This window comes from Hylobates moloch, unplaced genomic scaffold (genome assembly GCF_009828535.3).
Source record: "Hylobates moloch isolate HMO894 unplaced genomic scaffold, HMol_V3 SCAFFOLD_6, whole genome shotgun sequence".
In the NCBI taxonomy this organism is placed as follows: Eukaryota; Metazoa; Chordata; class Mammalia; order Primates; family Hylobatidae; genus Hylobates; species Hylobates moloch.
This window is the reverse complement of record NW_026652281.1, coordinates 117,996,818-118,020,204: the sequence shown is the minus strand read 5'-3', so window position 1 is coordinate 118,020,204 and position 23,387 is coordinate 117,996,818. Positions and strand designations below refer to the sequence as shown.

Below are 23,387 nucleotides of genomic sequence, written 5' to 3'. Positions count from 1 at the left end.
ACCACATCCATCAAATGCACTCATCTTATTAACCCAGACTACACAATTCAGTTTTTTTGTTTTTTGTTTTTGCATGTACGCATTGTTTCCTTTGCCTGGAATTCTCTTCCTCTCCACATCCTACTTGCCATCCTGCAATACCCAGTATTTTAAATTTTTTTGAGACAGGGTCTCACTTTGTCACCCAGGCTGGAGTGCAGTAGTGTGATCTCAGCTCACTGCAACCTCCACCTTCCAGGTTCAAGTGACTCTCGTGTCTCAGCCTCCCAAGTAGCTGAGACTACAAGTGCATGCTACCACACCCGGCTAATTTTTATATTTTTTATAGAGATGGGGTTTTGCCAGGTTGCCCAGGCTGTTCTCAAACTCCTGGGTTCAGGCAATCCACCTGCCTCAGCCTCCCAAAGTGCCGGGATCACAGGTGTGAGCCCCTGCGCCCAGCCTCAATATCCAGTATTAAATGTCAAATAATCTCTGACTTAGTCTCCTGAATTTCCAATTCCATCTTCTGAGGTCCCACAACATCCACTGTTCATGGTTGCTGAGTGTTTGGGCCCTATGAAAACAATCTGGGGACTGTCTCAAGAAAGGCAGCCCAGCTTACCTTATTTACCTAGGGTTTGAATTGATTATAACATTCTGGACCAACAGGCCCTGGTAGTTTGTCCCAGCTTCCTTCCCCTTTATTGACCCTGCCTATGTAGGGCATTATTGTGGTCCTTATCACAAGACAATGTAATATTTCCATCATATTTCTTTACATTTCTGCCTTCACCATTAGATTTATAAGGGCAGGACTGTTATATTTGCATCACCTAGAAGAGAGTCTGGCCTGACCTAAGTGCTTAATAAATGTTTGATGATGACTACAGTCATGCATCACTTAACAATGGGGATATGCTCTGAGAAATGCATCACTAGGCATTTTTGTTGTATGGACATCATAGAGGGTACTTACACAAACCTAGATGGCATAGCCTACTACATACCTAGGCTATATGGTATAGCCTATTGCTCCTAGGCTACAAACCTGCACAGCATGTTACTGTACAAAATACTGTGCAACTGTAATATAATGGCAAGTATTTGTGTATCTAAACATAAAAAAGGTACAGTAAAAATATGGTATTACAATCTTATGGGACAGCTGTCACATATGTGGTCCATTGTTGACCAAAGTGTCGTTATTTGGTACATGACTATATAGAGAGAGTCCTAAAAAATTTATCTATTGGAGCCAAGCCAAGAAAAGCATCCTTAGAAAGGATACTATATACTTCACTTCTTTATCTCTCTCTCTCTGTCTCTCTCTTCCCGTGTGTGTGTGTGTGTGTGTGTGTGTGTGAAAGAAAGAAGGAGAATAGGAATGAATAAGGATTTTAAAAGAGAAATGCTGATGATGGTGTTTAATGATGGAGTTCGAGGGACTGGCTGGGAGGTGGTTTTTGTGAGGATCTTCGTAGTACCCTTCAAATCACAAACTTTTAGAAGGTATTATCCTGGAGGCAAGGTTGTGACTCTGGGCAAGAAAAGACCAAAGAAGCTAATTTATATATCTAAATCCCCAGATTCAGAGAGAACATACCAAAAAGCTAAAGAAATTAGCTTTAGTGAGTTTCCCTCTGAAGAAATTTCCCAAAGGCAAATATTTAGAATCGATTTATACTTGTTGCAACAAAAGGAAATTGATGTGACACTGACCGCTGAATACACATAACCCTGCTGACTGCAGACTGCAGGAACAGCAGTTGGACTGACATCTTGGTGACACAAGGAGCCCACAGGGGATGCTGGACTCTGGGGAGGCTCTTTCATGGGTCCCATGGCCTAATCATTGTCAGCAGTATAAGGGGTGATTTAATCTCCAGTCAGAGCTGCTGTTAAGTATGGAGACGGCCTAAGCTTTGGAGATATCCAGCTTGTTTAGAATATTAAGGAGGGAGCTAGAGTGAAACTGGTTGTTATACAAAATGTTCCCAAAAAACAAACACATCCTTAGATACATATGGATCCATAAAATTGACTCCAAACCATCCTACCCTCCTATCCCCAACACAGGAAGCATCACAGGAAAGGCAGGTGGGATTTACAAACACTGGCAGGAGCATTACCCACCCCTCAACCCCTAACACACACATACACACCAATCAGGCTCTTTCTTCTATTTTTCAGGGAAGTTCTGGATATAATCTGCTTTCACTTAGACACAGATGCTAGATGCATACAAGGCAGGCAATATGTGTTGCCCCATCTTCTGGCATCACTTGTGACAGTGACTTTTCCATTAGCTACCATGCTCCAGGATTGAATCCTTACAGATTGGCCTCTGGGTGATCTAAAGAGTACTGTCCTCTGCTTCCTGCTCCCAACTCTTGGAACAATATTGTTAAACCTGGGGCAGAACAATATCTCTAAGTCCAGAACACAATAATGTAGTGGGAACTATTTTTCTCCTCTCTCCACATTTCCACCTTTGCTCTTAGAAAAGGGAATGCCCACCAAACCAATACTCCCATCCTTTGCAGGGATGTGCTAGGAAAAGAACTTTCATCTTTAGCTCTATTTCCTTCCTTACTCTTCCCAGGAAGGGAGAGTAGTTTATCTGATTGGGTAGATCACTGAAAGCATGATTTAAATGGATCATGCTTCTTGATTGAGCAAAGTTAGCATCATCAGTCACTGTTCTTCCATGACACATCTCACCTTAATTCTCTTTCTCTACTCTAGCTCATTCCCTACTGAAATTAACTTACACACACACACACACACACACACACACACACACACACACACACAGCCACCTCTGCCTGAACATGAAAGACCGTGTGGTAGGTAGAATAATGGCCCCACCAAAATGACTGCATCCTAATTTTAGAACTTGTGAATATGTTATGTTACATGGCAAAAGGGACTTTGTGTTAATTTGTTATGGCAGCACTAGGAAACTAATACAGATTTTGGTATCTGGAAGTGGGGTTCTGCTGTTATAAATGCCTAAAAATGTGGAAGTGGCCTTGAGATTGGGAAATGGGCAGAGTCTAGAAGAATTTTGAAGAGCCTGATAGAAAGAGCCTACATTACCTTGAACAGGCTGCTAGTAGAAATATGCATATTAATGGCTCTACTAGAGAGGACTCAGAAAAAAGTGAGGAGCAAACCTAAATTGTCATGAACAGATTATTACAAATATGGACATTAAAGATGCTGCCAGTGAGGGCTCAGGCAGAAATAAGGAGCCTGTTATTGGAAACTAAAGGAAAGTGGATCCTTGTTACATAGTGGCAAGAACATACCTTGATTTTAGCCCAGTGAAACTCACTGTGGACTTCTGACTTCCAGAACTGTAAGATATACATTGTGTTGTTTTAAGCCATGAAGTTTATGGTTAACTTGTTACAGCAGTAATGGGAAATAAATACAGACACCCTACAGTTGGCCTAGAACTCAGACAGTAAATAGTATTTTCCAAGTTACCAAGCTATTCCCCTCATGTATCATGCGGGACAAGATAATAGTAATGTGTTAAGTGTATAGAGTTCAGCAGCAAGCAGACATGAGTTCAAATACTGCCTTTACCACTGCATTTATTAATGAATTTAACAAAATTTATTGAGCATCATTGTGTGCTAGGCATCCTGCTTGACCCTGCGAATACAATGGTGAGCAAAAAACATTTTTACTAGATGTGTGAATGTAAGAAAGCCACTTAATTCTTATGAGCTTTAATTTCTTTATCTGCAACATGGGAATAATAATGTACTTCTCTCAAAGTTAAGTATGCAACATATGTAAAGTGCTTATCACAGTTCTCAATAAATGGTAGCTATTATCTTCCTTTCTCTTGTTCTAAGAGACTATTTCTACAATCCAGGAGGCAACAGTATGGGATTTAAAGACTTATAAAACTTGACCCAGCAAAGACCCACTCACTGGAATGTACACTTAAAAAAACAATGTCCTCAGGGCTCTATTTTTGCTAATAGGCTTTAGCTGAGAGAAGGGAGCTTCTTCTGTATTCCAGGATTCATCGTCCAACGCAGAGCCAAATTTATAGGCTCAAAGGTATCCACCCTAGGGCTGTTTATATACCTAGTGATGCTCTTATCCCCACAAATCTGGACTCTCTGAAAGCAGCTTGGTGTGCATCTAATGTAAATCATTCATACTGGCTGAGGCTTCTAGTCTTAACACAGACCTTTACGGTATTCATCTGACTCCGGGTGATTATAGGAAAAGAGATCGAACAGGTGTGTTCTTGGGTAATACAGTATCTATGATGCACGGTCAAAAAAGACAAGAGAGAAGACTTGGGGAATGTCACCTCACTATTCAGCTTGATACATGATACCACCTACAGCAACAGCTCTGGACACAAGATTGTGCCAATGTTGGTTGAAAGCCCAAGCTGGTAAACCTTCTTGGAACATCACCAACAAACTTGCTTGTTTAGACTTTCTGTACAGGGCAGGCTTTACTTATTTTTAAAGTTTGTTTGGTTGGTTTTTTACAGGCAATGGCATCGATAATCTCAAGACCCAGGGTACATTGTTTGGTATCCAGCAGACAAGGAATACAATGCTAGTTACAATAAACTTCTCTTTGTTCTCTTTGGGGTCCACATTTGGTTCTTAAAAGTCACCTTTTCATACCCTAACTTTCTATTATTATGCCTCTTGAGTCTATGACTTCTACAAAGCTCTCAATTTCCTGTTTCAATAGTAGCACAAGGATCCTTTTTCCCCCTTATTTCCTTTAGTATTACCATCTTCAGGACTGACTTCTCCCATCCTTTGCCTAGCCCACGCCCTTAGAGATAGATCATTTCAGGCAGGGCTGTTGCTGAGGAAGCTCTTGGTCTCACTGAGATAAACATGGAATGTCATCTATCTCTGCTCTCCCTCTTTTTCTGATTGTGAGTAATGGAGACTCCAAGTGCTGAGGCAGAGAAAGATTCCTCTCCAGTCCACACACTCATTGCCAGGCTTCCTGGCAGTGACTAATCTTACGGGCCTTTCCTGGGGGCCTCTAGTCTCTAGCCAGTGCTTGAACTGAATATGTTTCTCCAGATTAGGCAATGACCTTTTCAACTGCAAAGCTGACTGCCTCTGAAGATAAAATTTTCACGTTCCTTTGAAATCTGGGCAGAGGTTCTTTTAAAATATTGCCATGAAAGACCCTTGCTGTCACTAGGACAGACTTTCATTCTTCGTTTACTTGTATCAATGAGGCTGAGGACAGGGCTTGCCGGAGCCATAAAACTTAAAGGAATTACAAACTATCTTCCTCCTGTGCCCTCAACTCACGTTATAAGCAGGTCTTTCTTGTTCAAGCACCTCCCAGGAAGAGTTCCAAGCCTAACAATTCTAAACAATCTCAGCAATTTTTCCCACAGAGTGAAGTGCAGACTCTCCACCCTCCATATCCTCTTTCCCACAAAGCTCTCAGTCACACAGGTGGCCTATCACCTTTGAGCTGAGTCAGGTGGCAAAGTTGGTGAGACCCCACTTCCTTGGCCCTTTGTGACACTGAGATCTCCCCAGCAGAAACTTGAATCTCCCTTTTGACAAGGGGCTTAAAACTTCAGCTACAAAGAATGGTGTATAAAGAAAGCTAGAAGGGAGGGTAATTCAGAAACTCTCCTGTTTTATGCAACACTCTTAAACAAAAGAAGGGATAAAGTGTCTTATTTTTCTAAGATATATTCAAAAGTTGTTTCTCTTGACAAGGTTTTCAGGGGCCAGACTGTATTGCCTCAATGTAACTGGCATATTAAAGGAATCAATGATAACTGAAGAAACTATAATAAGTCTCTATTCCCTTACCCTGCATTAGCCTGCTTCTCTCCATCGTGGAGCTTGAAGGAAACTGCAGCCTAAGAGAACAGTGTTGTTCTATTCTCCTCACTACACCCTCTAAAATGTTATATCCAGGAGCGTACATCTGAGTGCATATGAGACTGGATAGGTTTCAGGAGACACGTGATCTCCGTTTGAGGCTACTGTTATGGAAGAAATTCTTTTATTATGTATCATGGTCTTAACCATGACTGTATTCTGCCCAGGCCACCAATCCTAGAATAATTACTATGGGGCAAATGAGAGGTCCAAGGAAACACAGAGCGTCTAGGGAAAGAACTGTCTTAGAGTCTATTCATAAACAAAAATGTTTAATTTCAGAAAACCAGGAAATCTCCATTCTAGTCTTTTATTTACATGACCATTAAAAGTGGAAGGTACAGTGTTTTCCCAAGAAGAAGATGAAGAATGTCATCAATGGATGGAGCCAGCAGAGACTTAAGTAAGCTTCATGGCTTCTCCTAGGTAGAGGATGCTAATTCCCCTTCCCACACCCTTGCTTCCTCCCTTCAGGTCAATCCAAAACAAACAAATTCTTTATCATAAGCTGCAAAGAGAACTCTGGCAAACACAATGAGTTTCACACCCCCAGAAAGTAAAAGTGCATCTTGCAAGGACTTAATTTCCTCAGGTAGAGAAAGCTAAGCCAAGCTGGCACTCCTGGGCTGTCAGATGGCAGGTGAGAGGGAAGGATACTCACAGGCGGGAGCTGCCCCACTCACATAGATCCCTGATCTCATTTTTTTTTCCTAATAAGGATATGTACACACCTCCCAGGACTGTCATTGCTGTGACAACGGCAGAAGTTGAGGTTGAACAGGTTAGTGGAACAGCATGCTTTCTAAATTCTCCAACAAGGCCCGAGGCTGCACTCACTCATGAAATGGAAAAATTTATGTTGACAGTGCTCCTAAACAGATTCCAAAAAACTTAAGAATCATGCTTTCTTTCTGGGGAAGGATCAGAGATGGAGTCTCCATGGAGTCTTTCCATGGGGAGTTGGTTTTGTCAGAGAGGTAAGAATCCTTGAGACAATTAAGAATATAAATCCCCATATAAAACTAGGGCACATAAACTGTGTCCATTTTCCACAGAGTAAAGAGATGTGGCAAATCAGGGCAAAAGCAATCCCCTAAGGAAACAAAGAGACAGGCACTTTAAAAAAATCTCTATAGCAGATCCTTCCCACAGAGAATACTCAGAACAACCTGGGTCTAAATTCTGAAGCTGAAGGATAGACTCATACCTTGAAAAATCATTTAAAAATAGCTACTATTTACTAAACCCTGATTGTTCTTCAGATTCTGCAATATGTGTGCATTATCTCATCTAATTCTTGCAAGAACCCTATAAGGTAGACACCACTATTCTCCCCATTTTATAGAGAAAGAAACTGAGAATCAGGAAAGTTAAGTAATGGTCCCAGGAACATACAATTACTGAGTGGCAGAGGTAGAATTCAGAAAGGGTCACTGACTCCCAGGCTTGAGATCTCAACAATTATCTCTCGGGCATGGGGAAAGGCCCCCTGCTTCTCACAAGAACCATAAACAGATGGCTTCCTTGCAAGGATTCTGAGCCTGTAATGACAACCTCAGGAATATTTACCTTAGACTAGTTCTTGAACTTTAGAATACATTGGTATCACATAGAAGGCTTGTTAAAACAAAGACTGCTGGGTCCCATTCCTGAGAATGTCTGTCTGTCTTTATTTCTTTCTTTTTCTTTTTCTTTTTCTTTTTCTTTTTTTTTTTTGAGACAGAGTCTCACTCTGTCACCCAGGCCGGAGTGCAGTGGCGCAATCTCAGCTCACTGAAACCTCTACCTCCCGAGTTCAAGCAATTCTCCTGCCTCAGCCTCTTGAGTAGCTGAGTAGCTGGGATTACAGGTACCTGCCACCATGCCCAGCTCATTTTTGTAACTTTAGTAGAGATGGGGTTTTGCCACGTTGACCAGGCTGGTCTCGAACTCCTGACCTCAAGTGATCTGCCTGCCTTGGCCTCCCAAAGTGCTGGGATTACAGGCATGAGCCACTACACCCAGCCTCCATCCTGAGAATTTCTGATTCATTAGTCTAGGATAGGGCCTAAGAATTTGCATTTCTAACAAGTTTCCAGGTATTGTTGGTGTTGCTGCTCCTTTGAGAACCATTGTCTAGACCAAAGTTCTCTAACTAAGACTCATTGCCTTAGTGGCTTCCGCTACCTAATTAAACTTTCACTGTTTAGTCCCAGATCCCCTGGGGTCTTGAGAAGCTATAATGTTATCTTCTGCAGTGCTGTGTGTTTTGAAACTTTCTGAACTCTTCTGAAAATAGTGAGCATCTCCCACTCTAAAACTAATGTACTGTTGCCTTAGGTAAGGCCTGAGATCCCATGAAATGTAGAAAGAGGAGCTGGAAGAACCAATAACAGATAACAAAGCAGCCTGGCCCACTGAAGCCAGGCCAGTTCCCTCACAGGCAGGGGCAGTCCTTTTATAACCTCTGGGATTGCCCTAGGAACTGATCACAAGAGGGCATTCATTAAAACCTCTTCAGGGCATTCGTATTCATGAAGTTAAAAAGAGCTGTAACATGAGCGACTGGCCCTTTAATGTCCCTCCCCCTAAAACACATTCCTCCATCTGAAGAAGAGGCTGCAACTGTATTCCCTGCATTCCCGATTTAGCTAATTTTCTCTCTCTGCTCGGTCTCAAGGGAAGCTGAAAGGAAATAAGAAAGCCTGTGGTCCGGGTCTGCTCACACAGAGGGGAGGCTAGAGAAAGGGGCCAGTAATCAGGATTAACCAATTTAATGCCTGACTTGTTTATCCTGCAGAAAACATCACTTGGTGATGCCCTTGTTGATCCCTTCAGAGTGTGGCATCTTTATCTCAGGCTTTTGCAGACTGTGAAAATAAATGAACAGTTTTTTTAAAAAGCTAAAGAATTCATCAGTGAGGCTGGGCGTGGTGGCTCACGCCTGTAATCCCAGCACTTTGGGAGGCCGAGGTGGGCGAATCACGAGATCAGGAGATCGAGAACATCCTGGCTAACACAGTGAAACCCCGGCTCTACTAAAAATACAAAAAATTAGACAGGCGTGGTGGCAGGCGCCTGTAGTCCCAGCTACTCAGGAGGCTGAGGCAGGAGAATGGCGTGAACCCAGGAGGTGGAGCTTGGTGTGAGCCGAGATCGCGCCACTGCACTCCAGCCTGGGCGACAGAGCAAGATTCTGTCTCAAAAAAAAAAAAAAAGAATTCATTAGTGAAGGAAAAATAACTTTAAGAAACACATATGAATGAGGATTATCGTAAGGCAGGCCCCACTTCCTTTATTCAGCCATTCCAAGTGTTGGGATGAGAAGAGCAATACACAGCTGGTTCACGGAAAGGGCTCTGATGCAAGTATAAGGAGGCTTTGGCACCAGAAAGAAGCCTTTTGGAAGCAGCTGCCTCTTCACCATGAAGCTTTAAGGGCAACAGAATCAATGAAAGGCAGGCTCTATTTGAGTCTGGAAACAACCACATTTTTTGGAGCATTTTCCTTTTCTTCAGGCAGCAACTAATAAATCCTCCTCACTCCATTTCCAGGGAGACAGTTGGTGGACTGGATTGTGAGGATGTCAGGATAAGCCAGATAACCTCAGAGGGTCTATATCTGGGCCTGCAAATGAGAACTACTGAATTCTGGCCACCAGGCTATCAGCCAACACTATATCATAGATTGCAGAAAAGTAGTCCAGAAAAAAAAAAAGAGTAAGATTAGGCCAGGCGCGGTGGCTCACGCCTGTAATCCCAACATTTTGGGAGGCCGAGGCAGGCAGATCACGAGGTCAGCAGATTGAGACAATCCTGGCTAACATGGTGAAACCCCGTCTTTACTAAAAACACAAAAAATTAGCCAGGCTTGGTGGCACACGCCTGTAGTCTCAGCTACTCAGGAGGCTGAGGCAGGAGAATCACTTGAACCCAGGAGGTGGAGGTTGTTGTGAGCCAATATCGTGCCACTGGACTCCAGCCTGGGGGACAGAGCGAGACTCTTGTCTCAAAAAAAAAAAAAAAAAAAAATATATATATATATACACACACATTTATTAACTATATGTCAAGCACTATGCTCAGTTCTTTTTTTCTCCTTTAGTTCTCATGGTAACTCAATAAAATGGGTGTTATTATTATTACTACACTCAATTTATAGAAAGGGTAATTAAGAAAATATGAATTCAGGCAGTTTGTCTATGCTCACCCAGCAAGTAAGCTTGGGATTAGAATTCAACTCAAATCTGACTCTAAATCATAATCTTAATCTTTATGCCATATTGCCTCCAAGCAGGGCAGAACATATATTGAGTCCTAAAAGCCTAAAAGTACCAGAAGGACGGGGAGAAGGCAGAGAATCCCTTTAACTTTACATCATTGATGCAGAGGTATGTATTGAAAAGTATGATTAGGTTGCCATGGAGTAGTTGGAAGATGTAAGCTCTATCCAGCACAGTCCATGAAGACTGTGACTCATGCATCAGCAGCCAGGCACAGTTCTGGATAAAATGGGTTATACGAGAGGGGCTGAGACAGTAAGAAAGGGAACAATGGAGATCCCCTTCTCTATCTCTGTAAAAAGATAGGTTCTCAACATTTTTTGAATCTGAAAGAGGGACTTGGCCAGATGTATGAAATATCAATACATGGTTCCTATTCCACATTTGCCTAGGAATACACACCAACCAGCATCACTATGGGAGGGAGAATGTATTCAAAGTTAGTTTGTGGCTTACCAGGTCGACCTACAATGCCTCCATAAGAGCAAGAAAAACTCTGAAATAAAGGCAAGGTAGAAAGTCATGATTTCACGTGGCTTCTTTGGAAAGTTCTCACCTTCCCAGATGCCTCCACACCCTGCAACACTTGGCAGTCTAAAACCACTTCCTCCTCCATCATTTCTTCACTCCGTCATTGGCATTGAGGGTACAGATTTGTCAATGAACTATTTTATGCTTTTCCCCTTGCAATCTGGCAATATTAGCTCTCTAATGAATTGCTTCAACTTGTATATTTTTTGGACAAATGTGACTTTTAGTTGAATTGTGCAACATCCATAAATAGCAAATTCTGGCTAATTAGAATCAATGAATGCCCTTAGAGTTGCCAGCAAAAATGGGCCCTTAGCTGCATGTTACTTAATAATTTGAAAGGCATCTGATTATTTTTGGGAAAAAACCTTTTACACACACATTCTATGTCATCTGTTATGTATGTAGATATGTATTTGAATTTGAATGGATTATTGCAAGCCAGCCATGTTATGAATATAAGTGCTAGATATACTTGGATTTGAAACTAAACACATTTGGGCTTGAATCCTACCCTCTGCCACTTACAAGCTACGTGAACTTGTAATCTCTCTGTCTCTCCAGTTTCTCATATGTAGAATAGATATAATAAATCCCTTGCAAGCTTGACTTAAGGAATAAATGAGACCACACATACAATGTACTTGGCACAGTGTCTAGGCATATTATGGCTTAATAATTAGTAACTACTATTATCATCATGATGTTCTATTAATAGAGGATTAGAGTAGACACAATTTGTCGTCTCTACCAACACTTAATCTTCCCTTTCTGAAAACTGCCACAGCGATGGGCCTCCAAAGCCGTATTTCTATTACATGACCCTGCTTTAGTGATAGGGCAAGAATAAGGATACCAAGGAAATGTGAGTTTAAGCAATTTTCCTATACTCACCCAGCCATTAGGTTTTTTACACAACTTGGCATGTTCTCTTTCCTGAAAGTTTGGATTAGGAAATGGTCCCTATTATCCCTCTAAACTAAGAAATTGTGAGGCGGTCATGTTTGGCAACATGCATGCCAAGGCACTAAAAGTCAGTCTGCAGAATGTTGTTGATGTGCAGAGAGAAGCAGACTGACTTTGACTTGAACTCAAAACAATGCCTTGGTTCCGATAATTTTCCACTTCCATGAGAAACCATCTTTCTTCCTTCCTTCCTTCCTTCCTTCCATCCTTCCTTCCTCCCTTCCTTCCTTTTCTTTCTTTCCTTCTTTTTCTCTTTCTTTCCTTACTACTTTGGGTGGGTTTCCATAGTCTTCAACCAAAAGATCTTTGTTAACAGTGTCATCTCTGTGCATAAGGCCACCAGATCTTTTCTGCATGGCTTGGATGGCCTAAGCATTTGAAAGGTACCTGATTTAAACAAACAAACAAACCCCAAAAACTTCATACACACACATGCACACATGCGTGCACACACACTTTTCTTATGTTATCCTTTTTCAACTCCTGAAGAGCATTAGGTATAAAATCAAAATAATCATATATATAAGGAAATCATGTATGTATGGATCTTACAAAAATAGGTCATTTGATCACTTTCCAGAAACCAAGAAAGAATGGAGAGACCTCAGCTCTTTACCTGGTGTTGCACTGGATACTGTTGGCCACTGCTGATCAGGCCCTCCTGGACCAGCCCGTAGAATGCCAGCCTCCTCTAGGTGCACAGAGCTGAATAAACACACAGACCCAGATAACAGTTAGATCATAAATTCTTTCCCAGCTCTTCTTCCACCCTCAGAAATTGCTTACATCTATGAAGCCAGGGCTGCAGCTAACACATTCTGTTCATGCTTGAACTGAAGCAATTACTGCTGAGCAGTCACCCTGCATAAACTGCAGAAGCATTGCTGACTTACTTACTGCCTGCTATACTATTCCAGGAATACACATGTTCTATCTTTATGGCAATTTTGTTTTTTATTAACACCATGTGGTGCTCACTAAATCTAACAGGAAGCCCATCAGAGGACTAAGCCATTTTAACATCTCGATGCTGAAGCAGATGAGGAGGGCTTGTTCTCAGAAGCTCCAAGCCTCTCTTACAGGTTCTCTTGTTCCCAGGTTCTCTACTCTAAAGAAGAAAACACACTAAAATTATTTTCTGATAATTGGAGTATTGTTCCAATTTGGCTATCCAATTAATTCTTAACCTTATTTTCTATTTTATTCTTTCTATATCTTTTATGCATAGATGACCCACCCTATATTTCCTGAGACTAGAGAAACCTGATCACCACCACTCACAGATCCCAGTTAAGAAGAGATTAATTCAGCATAAAACATTGCTGGGAGTGAGATACAAACTGGGAGACCTTTAGAGGCAAGCAGAGATAGAACATAAACTGTTCAAGGGAAGAAAGAACATGGTGCAGTATTCATTTATGTATGTCTAATACTAACTCATATTAATCTCTCAAATATTTGTTGGATGAATGAATGAATGAACGAATAATGATGGAAGGAAGAAAGGAAGGAAGAAATAAGTGGGATCCTAAGAGAAATTGTCCAAGAAAACCCTCATCAAAATTAGAGGACATTTTATTTTATTTTATTTTATTTTATTTATTTATTTTTGAGACAAAGCCTCACTCTGTCACTCAGGCTGGAGTACAGTGGTGCGATCTCAGCTCACTGCAACCTCGGCCTCCCAGGTTCAAGCAATTCTCCTGCCTCAGCCTCCCAAGTAGCTGGGACTACAGGCATCCGCCACCATGCCTGGCTCATTTTTGTATTTTTAGTAGAGACGGGGTTTCACCATATTGACCAGGCTGGTCTTGAACTCCTGACCTCAAGTGATCCGCCTGCCTCACCCTCCTAAAGTGCTGGGATTACAGGCATGAGTCACTACACCTGGACTAGAGGACCCTTTTAAACTAGACATTTGCTTATCTTGAAAGTTAAATTTCTAAAATAAAATTTAGACTACTGACTAAAGAGGTTATATGAGGCAACAGAGCAGGCAAACGAACTATTAGAGGGAAGGCAACATATAAGTTAAATGTTTTCTCACTCTTTGACTTCAAACAACATATCCAGTAGAAATTCACTCGTTAAACTCTGACCTTTTACTATTCTTCCCTTTGTCTACACTCTAGAATTATCTTTTTTTTCCCAAATATTAACAGCCTTCAAGTGTTCCTGGATCCTACTAGCAAATTGTGTGGGCTCAGTCAGATTCATGAAGGTGTAACTATCCTGGAGCCAGCTCAGCTCAAAGCAGAATTTTTTAAAGAATAGTTACATGATGTCTAGGACTAGAAAGGCCGAGAAGCCAAACACACATATGAAAAAGATTAGTATTATTTAGGTTCACAACTCATTTATTTATTTATTTTATTTATTATTTATTTATTTATTTATTTATTTTTTTTATTTATTTATTTTTTTTTGAGACGGAGTCTCGCTCTGTCGCCCAGGCTGGAGTGCAGTGGCGCAATCTCGGCTCACTGCAAGCTCCGCCTCCTGGGGTTCACGCCATTCTCCTGCCTCAGCCTCTCCGAGTAGCTGGGACTACAGGCACCCGCCACCACGCCCGGCTAATTTTTTTGTATTTTTTAGTAGAGATGGGGTTTCACTGCGGTCTCGATCTCCTGACCTCGTGATCCGCCCGCCTCGGCCTCCCAAAGTGCTGGGATTACAAGCGTGAGCCACCGTGCCCGGCCTCACAACTCATTTAATATGTTCAATGTATTACAATGCAAAAAAGAAATGGCATTTTAATTTCAATTTTTATTTTATTTCTTACCCTACTCAAATCTCATAATATCTTAACTGAAACCCGAATAGGAGCACATTTGGCTTTTTTTTTTTTTCAATTTGAAAATGGGATAAGGAAGTTATGTTATTTTACTTATTTATTTATTTTTCTGAGACAGAGTCTCGCACTGTCGCCAGGCTGGAGTGCAGTGGCTCGATCTTGGCTCACTGCAACCTCTGCCTCCCGGGTTCAAGCGATTCTCCTGCCTCAGCCTCCCTAGTAGCTGGGACTACAGGTGCACGCCATCACGCCCAGCTAATTTTTGTATTTTTAGTAGAGACGGGGTTTCACCATATTGTCCAGCATGGTCTCGATCTCCTGACCTCGTGATCTGCCCACCTCGGCCTCCCAAAGTGCTGGGATTACAGGTGTGAGCCACCACGCCCAGTCCAAGAAGTTATGTTTTAATGTTTTATTTCAAATGTAGTTTTTAAGGCACAACTCATAGCTTTGGTACTTTTAAAGAGTTGGTACTGTAAACCATGCTTTTACTCATTGCATGTCTCCACCTACAGCTCAGATGCAGGCAAAAGCACAAGTTGGTCTCTAATAAATATAAAGAATTTCTTCTGATACCTAATATTCTGGTATATGCATGAATGTTTCTGGCCTAAAATTATGACCCAGGTTCCAATGTGACATCTTACCAAGCCAACTACTAATCTTCAGCCCTTCACTGATTGCTTCTGAATCAGAAATAGCACCCAATGTAATGATTTCTGCTCATTTGTAATGCTTGAGAGTATGTTAATTTATTTCAATCTAATGCATTTTAATGGGCTAAAACTAATTTCACATTAACTCTACACATACTTTGTAGGCTTTCTCTTTAGGAACTGATCTAGGTTTGGTGAATATTCACTTGATAGTTGCCCAGATATTTTGAGGGGCTTAAGTTTGAAGATTATTTCTTCTTTAAAATTAAATCCTTTTGGTAGTTGTGATCATTTGTTTCTTGGTCCTTCCCATTTGGTTTCCAAAGACATTCGCAAATAATGAATCTTTTATTTGGCCCCATGGCATGGATACTAGATCACCTCCAGAAATAATGGTAGTTAATCAATTACTGTCAGAGAGACAAAGTAGAGAAAGCAAAATTATATTTAATCTGAGTCTTAGACTAATACTGTTACTCTAGGTTAATTTAAAGTAAGCTAGATTTGGTGTCCAGATACCCAGTAAAGGCCCTTTACATGGCTCATCCTCTGAAGAACCCATGTCATTGATGACAATAAGATAGCAACAGATGGGAAAGATGACGAGGCTCTAATAGGTGTGAATATAAACAACAATAGCAATCAATTATTGAGGGTAATAGGATGTAAGAGCCAATGTGAGATTAAAAAAAAAAAAAGGTAGACAACACGTATGTATACATTGCACAATGTATCCAAGTCTCAAAGCATGAGTATTAATTACAGTTTTTAAAGGAGGAAAAGAAAGCATAGGTAGAGAGGGATGAAGGAGGTTGAAATTACTTCCCTGTAGAAGTTTTGATGGGAGAAAATACACAGCAGCCTGTTTCTGTGATTTTACAGAGGACTCATATGCCAGCACTTGATAAGCATCTGGCACTGACCATTTGCGATCTTTCAAGGAATAGACATGGGGACAAAATAATTGCATTTTCTTGGCAAAGTACCTAAAGCTTTTTAGTTTTGACAGCTGCTTCTGGTCTATGGAGATGCAGTTTATCTGTTACCAAGTTAAGGTTACTTCTGAGTGAACGATGAGGGAAATACATACCTGTGCATGCCTGCTCTCAGGGAGGCAGAGTAACGCCAGTCAGGGTTGGGCTGTCGTGGCTGCAAAATCACAAAGAGAGTTTTCTGTTAAAATGACAAGACAATGTTCTCCCAGGGATGCTGCTAATTGATTAGTTACTCCCTTAAATATTTCCAGGCATCTAAAAAAAGTATTGAATGAGCCATTTCATGTGTAACTCTACGATGATATCTACATATATAGCACTTTAGAAGAAAATTAGTTCATCAGGGTCCTCACACAGATTAGATACCCTGGAAGACCAGATTTAATAATCTTGTAAAGGCCAGCTTTGGCTTTGCCTTGCCCAATACATGTCTGTGTTCTTAAAACACTACGGGAAGAACAGTCTGTTTTGAGAAAGGAAAAGCTTTCACTGCTTTTGCCCTCAAGTGCCCCATTAAGGGAACATTCCCAATTCAGTATTACAACTATAACAGGGCACATGGCTACACAAGTTCTGCTGGCCTGGCTGAACTGCAGAGGACTGCAATCTGCTGCTGGCTTTGCAGACTGCAGCATATTTGACCCAGGGGGGATGTGCCCAGTCATAACACCAGCAACTGATAACAGTCTCTTTGCTGACTGAAGAGGGATAGTAGGGAGAGGAAAACAAACTATTGGCAGAGTTTGACCTTGTTTTGCTACCTAATCCTTTCCATAAACTTGTACTTGTTCCTGCTCCTTCCTGAGTGCTTTCCCTCCTCACTGAATCACTGTTCACTAAGCTCTGATTGTTTAACAGGGAGTAGCTGAAATCCAAGAAAAACCTATACATTTTGCATTAGTTGTGTATTGAAAAGATCTGTTGCCCTCTCTCTACAAACTCAGTCTGAAGGGGGAGAACAAAGAGGAAAATACGGGCACCTAAAGACTTAAAGATACGCGCTGGTTAGAAGCTACTCAGAAATCTCTGGGACATCATCAGTCACCACCACTGTCTTGTATCAGTAAGCAAAAATGTCACTGTGAAAAACTTGTGACACTCCTCTAGATGCGTTTTCATGGGTGGAGATTAAGGTGGCCCTGTCACTGAATATTGAGGTATAGTTGAATGAAAAAAATGGGGGATAAAAGTTGTATTTTGTATTTTCCTCTACATTATACTTACGATATTTGGTAGAAACAAAGCCATAGTAATATCAATAGACCATTCCAAACTGTCAATAATTCTTATTCCTATCATTCATATAGTTCCTTTAAGGGATGCAAAGTATTTAATAAACACATTTCTTCATAACACCCAGGAGGGAAATGATCACCATCTCAATATTCAGAAAGATTTGTGGATGGCTACATGATATTCGGCATGCAGAGAATTAGCCAAAGTCAAGGCCCAGAAAAAGTTACAACTCTGGGATACTTTACCTCAATGGTCCTCACATGCTAACTGCTCTCTCTATTCTACCAATCTGCTAGCAAGATATGCATATGCAAGCTGCTTCCTCCTTTGTTTTCAAGTTCACAAAACGCTATGGATATTCCGTATAACATAGCATAAAATTATCTACAGACCAAATCAAAGGAGTTTCCATTATCTACTAGCGGTGTTAGAGGGAACAAAAGAAAATGTTTGCAAATAATTTTATAAACCTGGAAATATGACTGAAATACTTGTAATCAATCAATCATCATCACCATCTCTCCCCTCGCCATCAGGAGCACTATCGTTAGCTTGTCAGCTGAGAGAATCTTCCTTTGAGAAAGACTGTAACATCTGCTGAGAAATGTTGCCAATTTTTCTATGATTGGGTAACATTCATGATGAAAATTGCTGCAACTTGATCTTTGGAATGAAATCACCAAACTCATTTTGCTGAAAGGCACAGTTCTAGCAGGACTGACCAGGAAACTCAGTTCATTATACAATCTCACTTCCCCAATGACACATTTAATTTGTCATGCTGCTATTTTCTATACTAGTCCATCAGCAACAACATCCTTCTCAGATTCATTTGACAGAATCACAGTTACAAGATTTCTTATGGCAGGAATATCAGGCAGGGAAAAGGAAAGGAAGAAAGCATATAATATGTTTTAAGTAGCTACACAGTACTAGATTTTGCACTTTATTACATACTGTTGCATGTATCCTAATTCTTTCTTTGTCAGACAGTAAACTCTATGAAAGGGATTATATCTGTTTTGCTCATTAATCACATGCATATCTTCAGATATTCATAAAAGCATAGCTATATAGTCAGAGTCTAGCAGGCTTCTGGCATTTGGGAGGTTTTTAAAATGTGTTTAAATAAATGAACTATAATGCACAGTCAACATTATTGTACTTAAATTGCAAAAATGAGACATCTGAACTTTAGAGAGATTAAATTACTTGCCTGATTGCTGAGTTCAGCTGACAGTCATGTTTAGGTCCCCTTAACACAAAAGTCTGTGTTTTATTTATATTTATTTATTTATGAGACAGGGTCTTACTTTGTCATTTAGGCTGGTGTGCAGTGGCACAATCTTGGCTCCCTGCAACCTCTGCCTCCCGGGTTCAAGCAATTCTTCTTCCCCAGCCTCCCTAGTAGCTGGGATTACAGGCACCCGCCACCATACCTGGCTAATTTTTTAATTTTTAGTAGAGATGGGGTTTCACCATGTTGGCCAGGCTGGTCTTGAACACCTGACCTCAGGCACTCAACCCTCCTCGGCCTCCCAAAGTGCTGGGATTACAGGCTTGAGCCACTGTGCCTGGCCAAAAGTCTGTGTTTTAAATAAATTTACATGAAATGACATATATTTTTCTTCTTTCTCTTTTTTACTTCTGAGTTTCCAGGATATTGATTTAAAACAATACAAAACTAAAAGTAATGAAATGCACATGAGTTTCATCCAGAACTTGATTAAACTTGGAAAAATTCAAGTTGAAAGGTTGACTACTGATGTATCTGACACAGTAAGACATATATTACTATCACAATTTCAATCACAGTTGAAATAATGTGATTGTTTAGTTATTTAATACTTAGATGGTACCTCCCAGGACTATGCTTACTTTCTATTGGTGAAGAACTCCAATATGTCCTATTGCTTCAAAGGTTAGTCTTTTGGTAGAATAATGGTCACAAAACTCCATATGTGGAAAAATTCAATTAGGTAGTCCATATGGGTGATGTAGTATTACTGAAGAATAAGAATACACTTCAGTTCCTATTAAAATTATAAAAATGATTTAATTTATCTTGTAATGGTATTATTTGTGATTTATAACATAGGATATTTGAGCTACAGAAGGATGAATCACCTCTTCTAAGATTTAAAGTAAAATAAGTTTAAAATACCCTATTTTATTAATAAACTCACACAACTACTCAATGAAATAATATGCTATCTTCGTACCATGGAAATCCATGTGGAAGACACCAATAAATTGCCCTCTGGGACATGAGACTGCATATAATATCTCCTTTTCCTTCCTAATAGGACTGTATTAAGAATATATTCACTGCAGATTTTGCATAGTGCTATTTTATGAACATTGATATAAACTGATAGGCAGAATTCCAAGATGGCCCCAAGATCCCTATATCCTGGTGTGCACACCCTGAATAATCTCCAAGACTGTGATTTGTGATGGATCTTATTCCCATGATTACATTATGTTACGTAGCACAGTTGGCTTTAAGAAAGGGAGATCATCCGGGTGGGACTGACATAATCACATGAGCTCTTTAAATCTGGGTCTAGAGGTCAGAGACAGAAATCAGAGAGATCTGAAGCATAAGAGGGATTTCATGTGAGGGAAGATTCTCCAGTGCCAGCCATGAAGATGGAGCAGACCATGGGACAGGAGTCCTGAGTCCTCAGTTCTCTAGGAACTAAGAGCGACCCCAGGCCGATAGCAAGTAGGAAAACAGAGATCTCAGTCCCCAAACAACTGGATTCTGCCAACAGTCTGAATGAGCTCAATAATAGATTCTTCCTAAGAGCCTGCAAAGGAGAACACAGCCCAGCTGTGTTCATTGCAGCCTTGAGACTACCTGAGCAGTCAACTCAGCCACATGGTACAGGACTGTGAGATAACAAATAGGTGGTGTTTTAAACAACTTACTTGTGGTAATTTGTTACAAAGCATCAGAAAAGGGATACATAGACTGTTGCTCATTAAGGCAAAAGGGAATATAACACTTAATCATTATGTTGCATATTGGTCTTCTAGCATATCAAAATGAGGGCTGGGCGCAGTGGCTCACACCTGTAATCCCAGCACTTTGGGAGGCCAAGGTGGAGAGGTGACTTGAGGTCAGGAGTTCGAGACCAGCTTGAACAACATGGTGAAACCCAAAAATACAAAATTAGCCAGGCGTGGTGGCGCATGCCTGTAATGTCAGCTACTCGGGAGGCTGAGGCAGGAGAATCACTTGAACCCTGGAGGCAGAGGTTGCAGTTAGCCGAGATCATGCCATTGCACTCCAGCCTGGGCAACAAAAGCAAAACTCCGTCTCAAAAAAACTAAAATAAAACAAAACAAAAAGCTAATAACTTTCAGAATTCTGTGTGGAATACTTTCCTCTGAATGTAGTCATTTAAAATGCTAATTTACAGACCAGGAAAGTAAAATAAACATAACTTTAGAACATACCTAATGGGTTCCAGTGCAATAGAAAGTGCTAGGTCTGTTTAGTTCTGGATGCATAGACTGCTAGCACAGCAGCTACTCTCTCACTCACAGTTGTACCTCCTTGGAGCCCAGAGTTCTGACCCTGGAAGGCCAGAAGGGAACTGATGGTGCTTATATGCCAAGGAACTAAGATTTCTCTGTACCTTTGCAATGTTGGATATTCCTTTGAATTTGTCAAGTTAAAATTCTTGAAAGAAAAACCCTTGTATAATTTTCAGGTTAGCAGATTTAAAACACTGCAAGAGAATCCTTTTGACCTTTGATTTTTGAAGTCATGGTTACAGATTATACTGCTCCAAATATTATCATATGAATAAGCTAAATTTATAGCCATATTATCACATGCACAAAACATTGATCCAGGTGAAGTTCTGTAAAAGCCACATTGAAAGACACCTGTAAAATGCCATCATATTCAGCTAAACCTCTGGGTTTGGTGACAGGAATGTTTCCTCAAACATTTGCAAATTGACATTATTCTGACCTCTCATTGAGAGCAAAAAATGGTAGGCAACCAAGGCAAGTATCCAGAACTGACTTTGCTATTCTGTCAAGTAGACAGCATGCCAATAGGCAACGTATAACATGCCAGGCTGTGTCCCTGCAGAGTGTTCTGAGTTAGACCAGATGCCCATGTGATCGCTCACTCCTGGGTCAGAAGGAAACAGTAGGCCAATGACATTCAAGCTACAATAAATAGATTTCTTCTTCAGTCAGAATGTGTATAAGATAAAGAGACAGAGAAGAGCTCAGCCATAATTCCATCTGTCTCAACAGTCTGTAGAAAAATTGAGGAAAGAGGTAATTGAAATAAATTATTGTATCATCAGACCAAAGAAAATAAACTTTCTCAGAAGAACAGTCCTGTGACCAATATGAAATTTGCCAACTAAAACAGCCCCAGTCATTATAAAGTGACCATCAGAGGATGAAAAACTAGAGTGGAAGTTCATAGATATGATTTCTTTGTCTATTCTGACCATTGTGCAATTTTTATAAATTCACTACTATGTCACTTTACACCTAGTGTAAACTCTGTTCCAGGATAGAGTCACCAGATAGAAAAGTCAGTGCTGGGGGAAATAAAAGTATGTGCCACTGAAAGAAGAATTAACTCTTTCAGGTCACTATATCTGGAATTAGGGTGAATATGCACACATAGTGGCACAAATAACTGAAGGTTTGGTGACTACAAATTGCTTTAAAATAAGTGAAAGTGAATGCAAACTTAATTCATCTCTGCTACTCTTTTGTAATTTCTACATGTTGTGCCAACTGGGCCCACTGAGACGCTGTTGGACAAATCTACTAGAGTACTCAAAGTGACTCATTAGCAAACACAACACCACGACCACAAATGCACAGAATCTACCTTAAGATTTGGTTTCCTTTGCCGGGTGTGGTGGCTCACACCTGTAATCCCAGCACTTTGGGAGGCCAAGGCAGGTGGATCACAAGGTCAAGAGATTGAGACCATCCTGGACAACATGGTGAAACCCCATCTCTACTAAAAATACAAAAATTAGCAGGGCATGGTGGCACGTGCCTGTAATCTCAGCTACTCAGGAGGCTGAGGCAGGAGAATCGCTTGAACCTGGGAGGTGGAGGTTGCACTGAGCCAGGATTACGCCACTGCACTCCAGCCTGGCAACAGAGTGAGACTCCGTCTCAAAAAAAAAAAAAAAAAAATTTGGTTTCTTTTTATGGAGACTCTGAAGGGAGTGCCAACAACATTCAGTATCAAGTTCAGAAATTTCCAAAGAGAAATTCTGCTCTATTGCCAAATAGTTACTTCAGAATCCTCACTGCACAAGTGATTCATTAAATAAGCTCACTGGGGGTAAAATCTACCAACAGACTAGATGCTGATGTTTAATAAGCAACAAGAGAAAAATCAGTGAAATAATAAAAATAAAAGATCTCAACAGGCTTTGCCAATAGTGAAGCAAATAAACAAATACAAATATATTAACAGCATGTGCAACATAGTGAGACCCCATCTCTTCCAAAAAATAAATAAATAAACTAAAAACTAGCCAGACATGGTGGTGCACATCTATGGTCCAAGCTACTCAGGAGGCTGAGGTGTGAGGATTGCTTGAGCCCAGAGGGTCGAGGCTGCAGTGAGCCATATTCACACCACTATACTCCAGCCTGGGTGACAGGCCAAGACCCCATCTCAAAAAAAAAAAAAAAAAAGTAGTAACTTACTGATATTCCCATTTGTTACCTGCTTCTATGCAAGAAATTACTCTTTTTCCAAAAGCAGTTAATATATATGACTAGGTAAATTAGTGATAGCTTAAATGACTGAATATCCCATATCAAAGGGAGTATAAACATTGGAAATTCTGTCTACTTATAATATCGAAAAAAAGTTTCTGGAGTCAGATGGATACAACTTAAAATAACACTAGCAGTGTGGCTGTGTATATTACCTAACCTCCCTGAGCTTATTTCCTCATATGCTAGATGTTAACAAATATTTAACACATGACTTGCAGGTAATGAAATCATATATATATTCAATATTATAATATTCAATATATT

The 23,387-nt window shown here is 40.5% G+C and overlaps 1 protein-coding gene across 14 annotated transcripts in view; it reads right to left on the bottom strand.

The window, feature by feature from the left end:
- Nucleotides 1-23,387, bottom strand: part of LOC116471606 (protocadherin alpha-C2) — a 206,068-nt gene that overhangs the window by 17,153 nt on the left and 165,528 nt on the right. For 11 of the 14 annotated variants that reach the window (XM_058439929.1, XM_032158127.2, XM_058439927.1 and 8 more), the window contains 2 exons: nucleotides 16,193-16,251; nucleotides 12,269-12,357 (listed from right to left, as the gene is read on the bottom strand). In XM_058439929.1, coding sequence (XP_058295912.1) covers nucleotides 12,269-12,357; nucleotides 16,193-16,251 — 148 coding nt within the window. Of the gene's footprint in view, nucleotides 1-3,293; nucleotides 3,342-12,268; nucleotides 12,358-12,654; nucleotides 12,761-16,192; nucleotides 16,252-23,387 lie in introns of those variants that run through there. The other 3 variants (XR_009213826.1, XM_058439930.1, XM_058439931.1) reach the window with 2 other exon arrangements.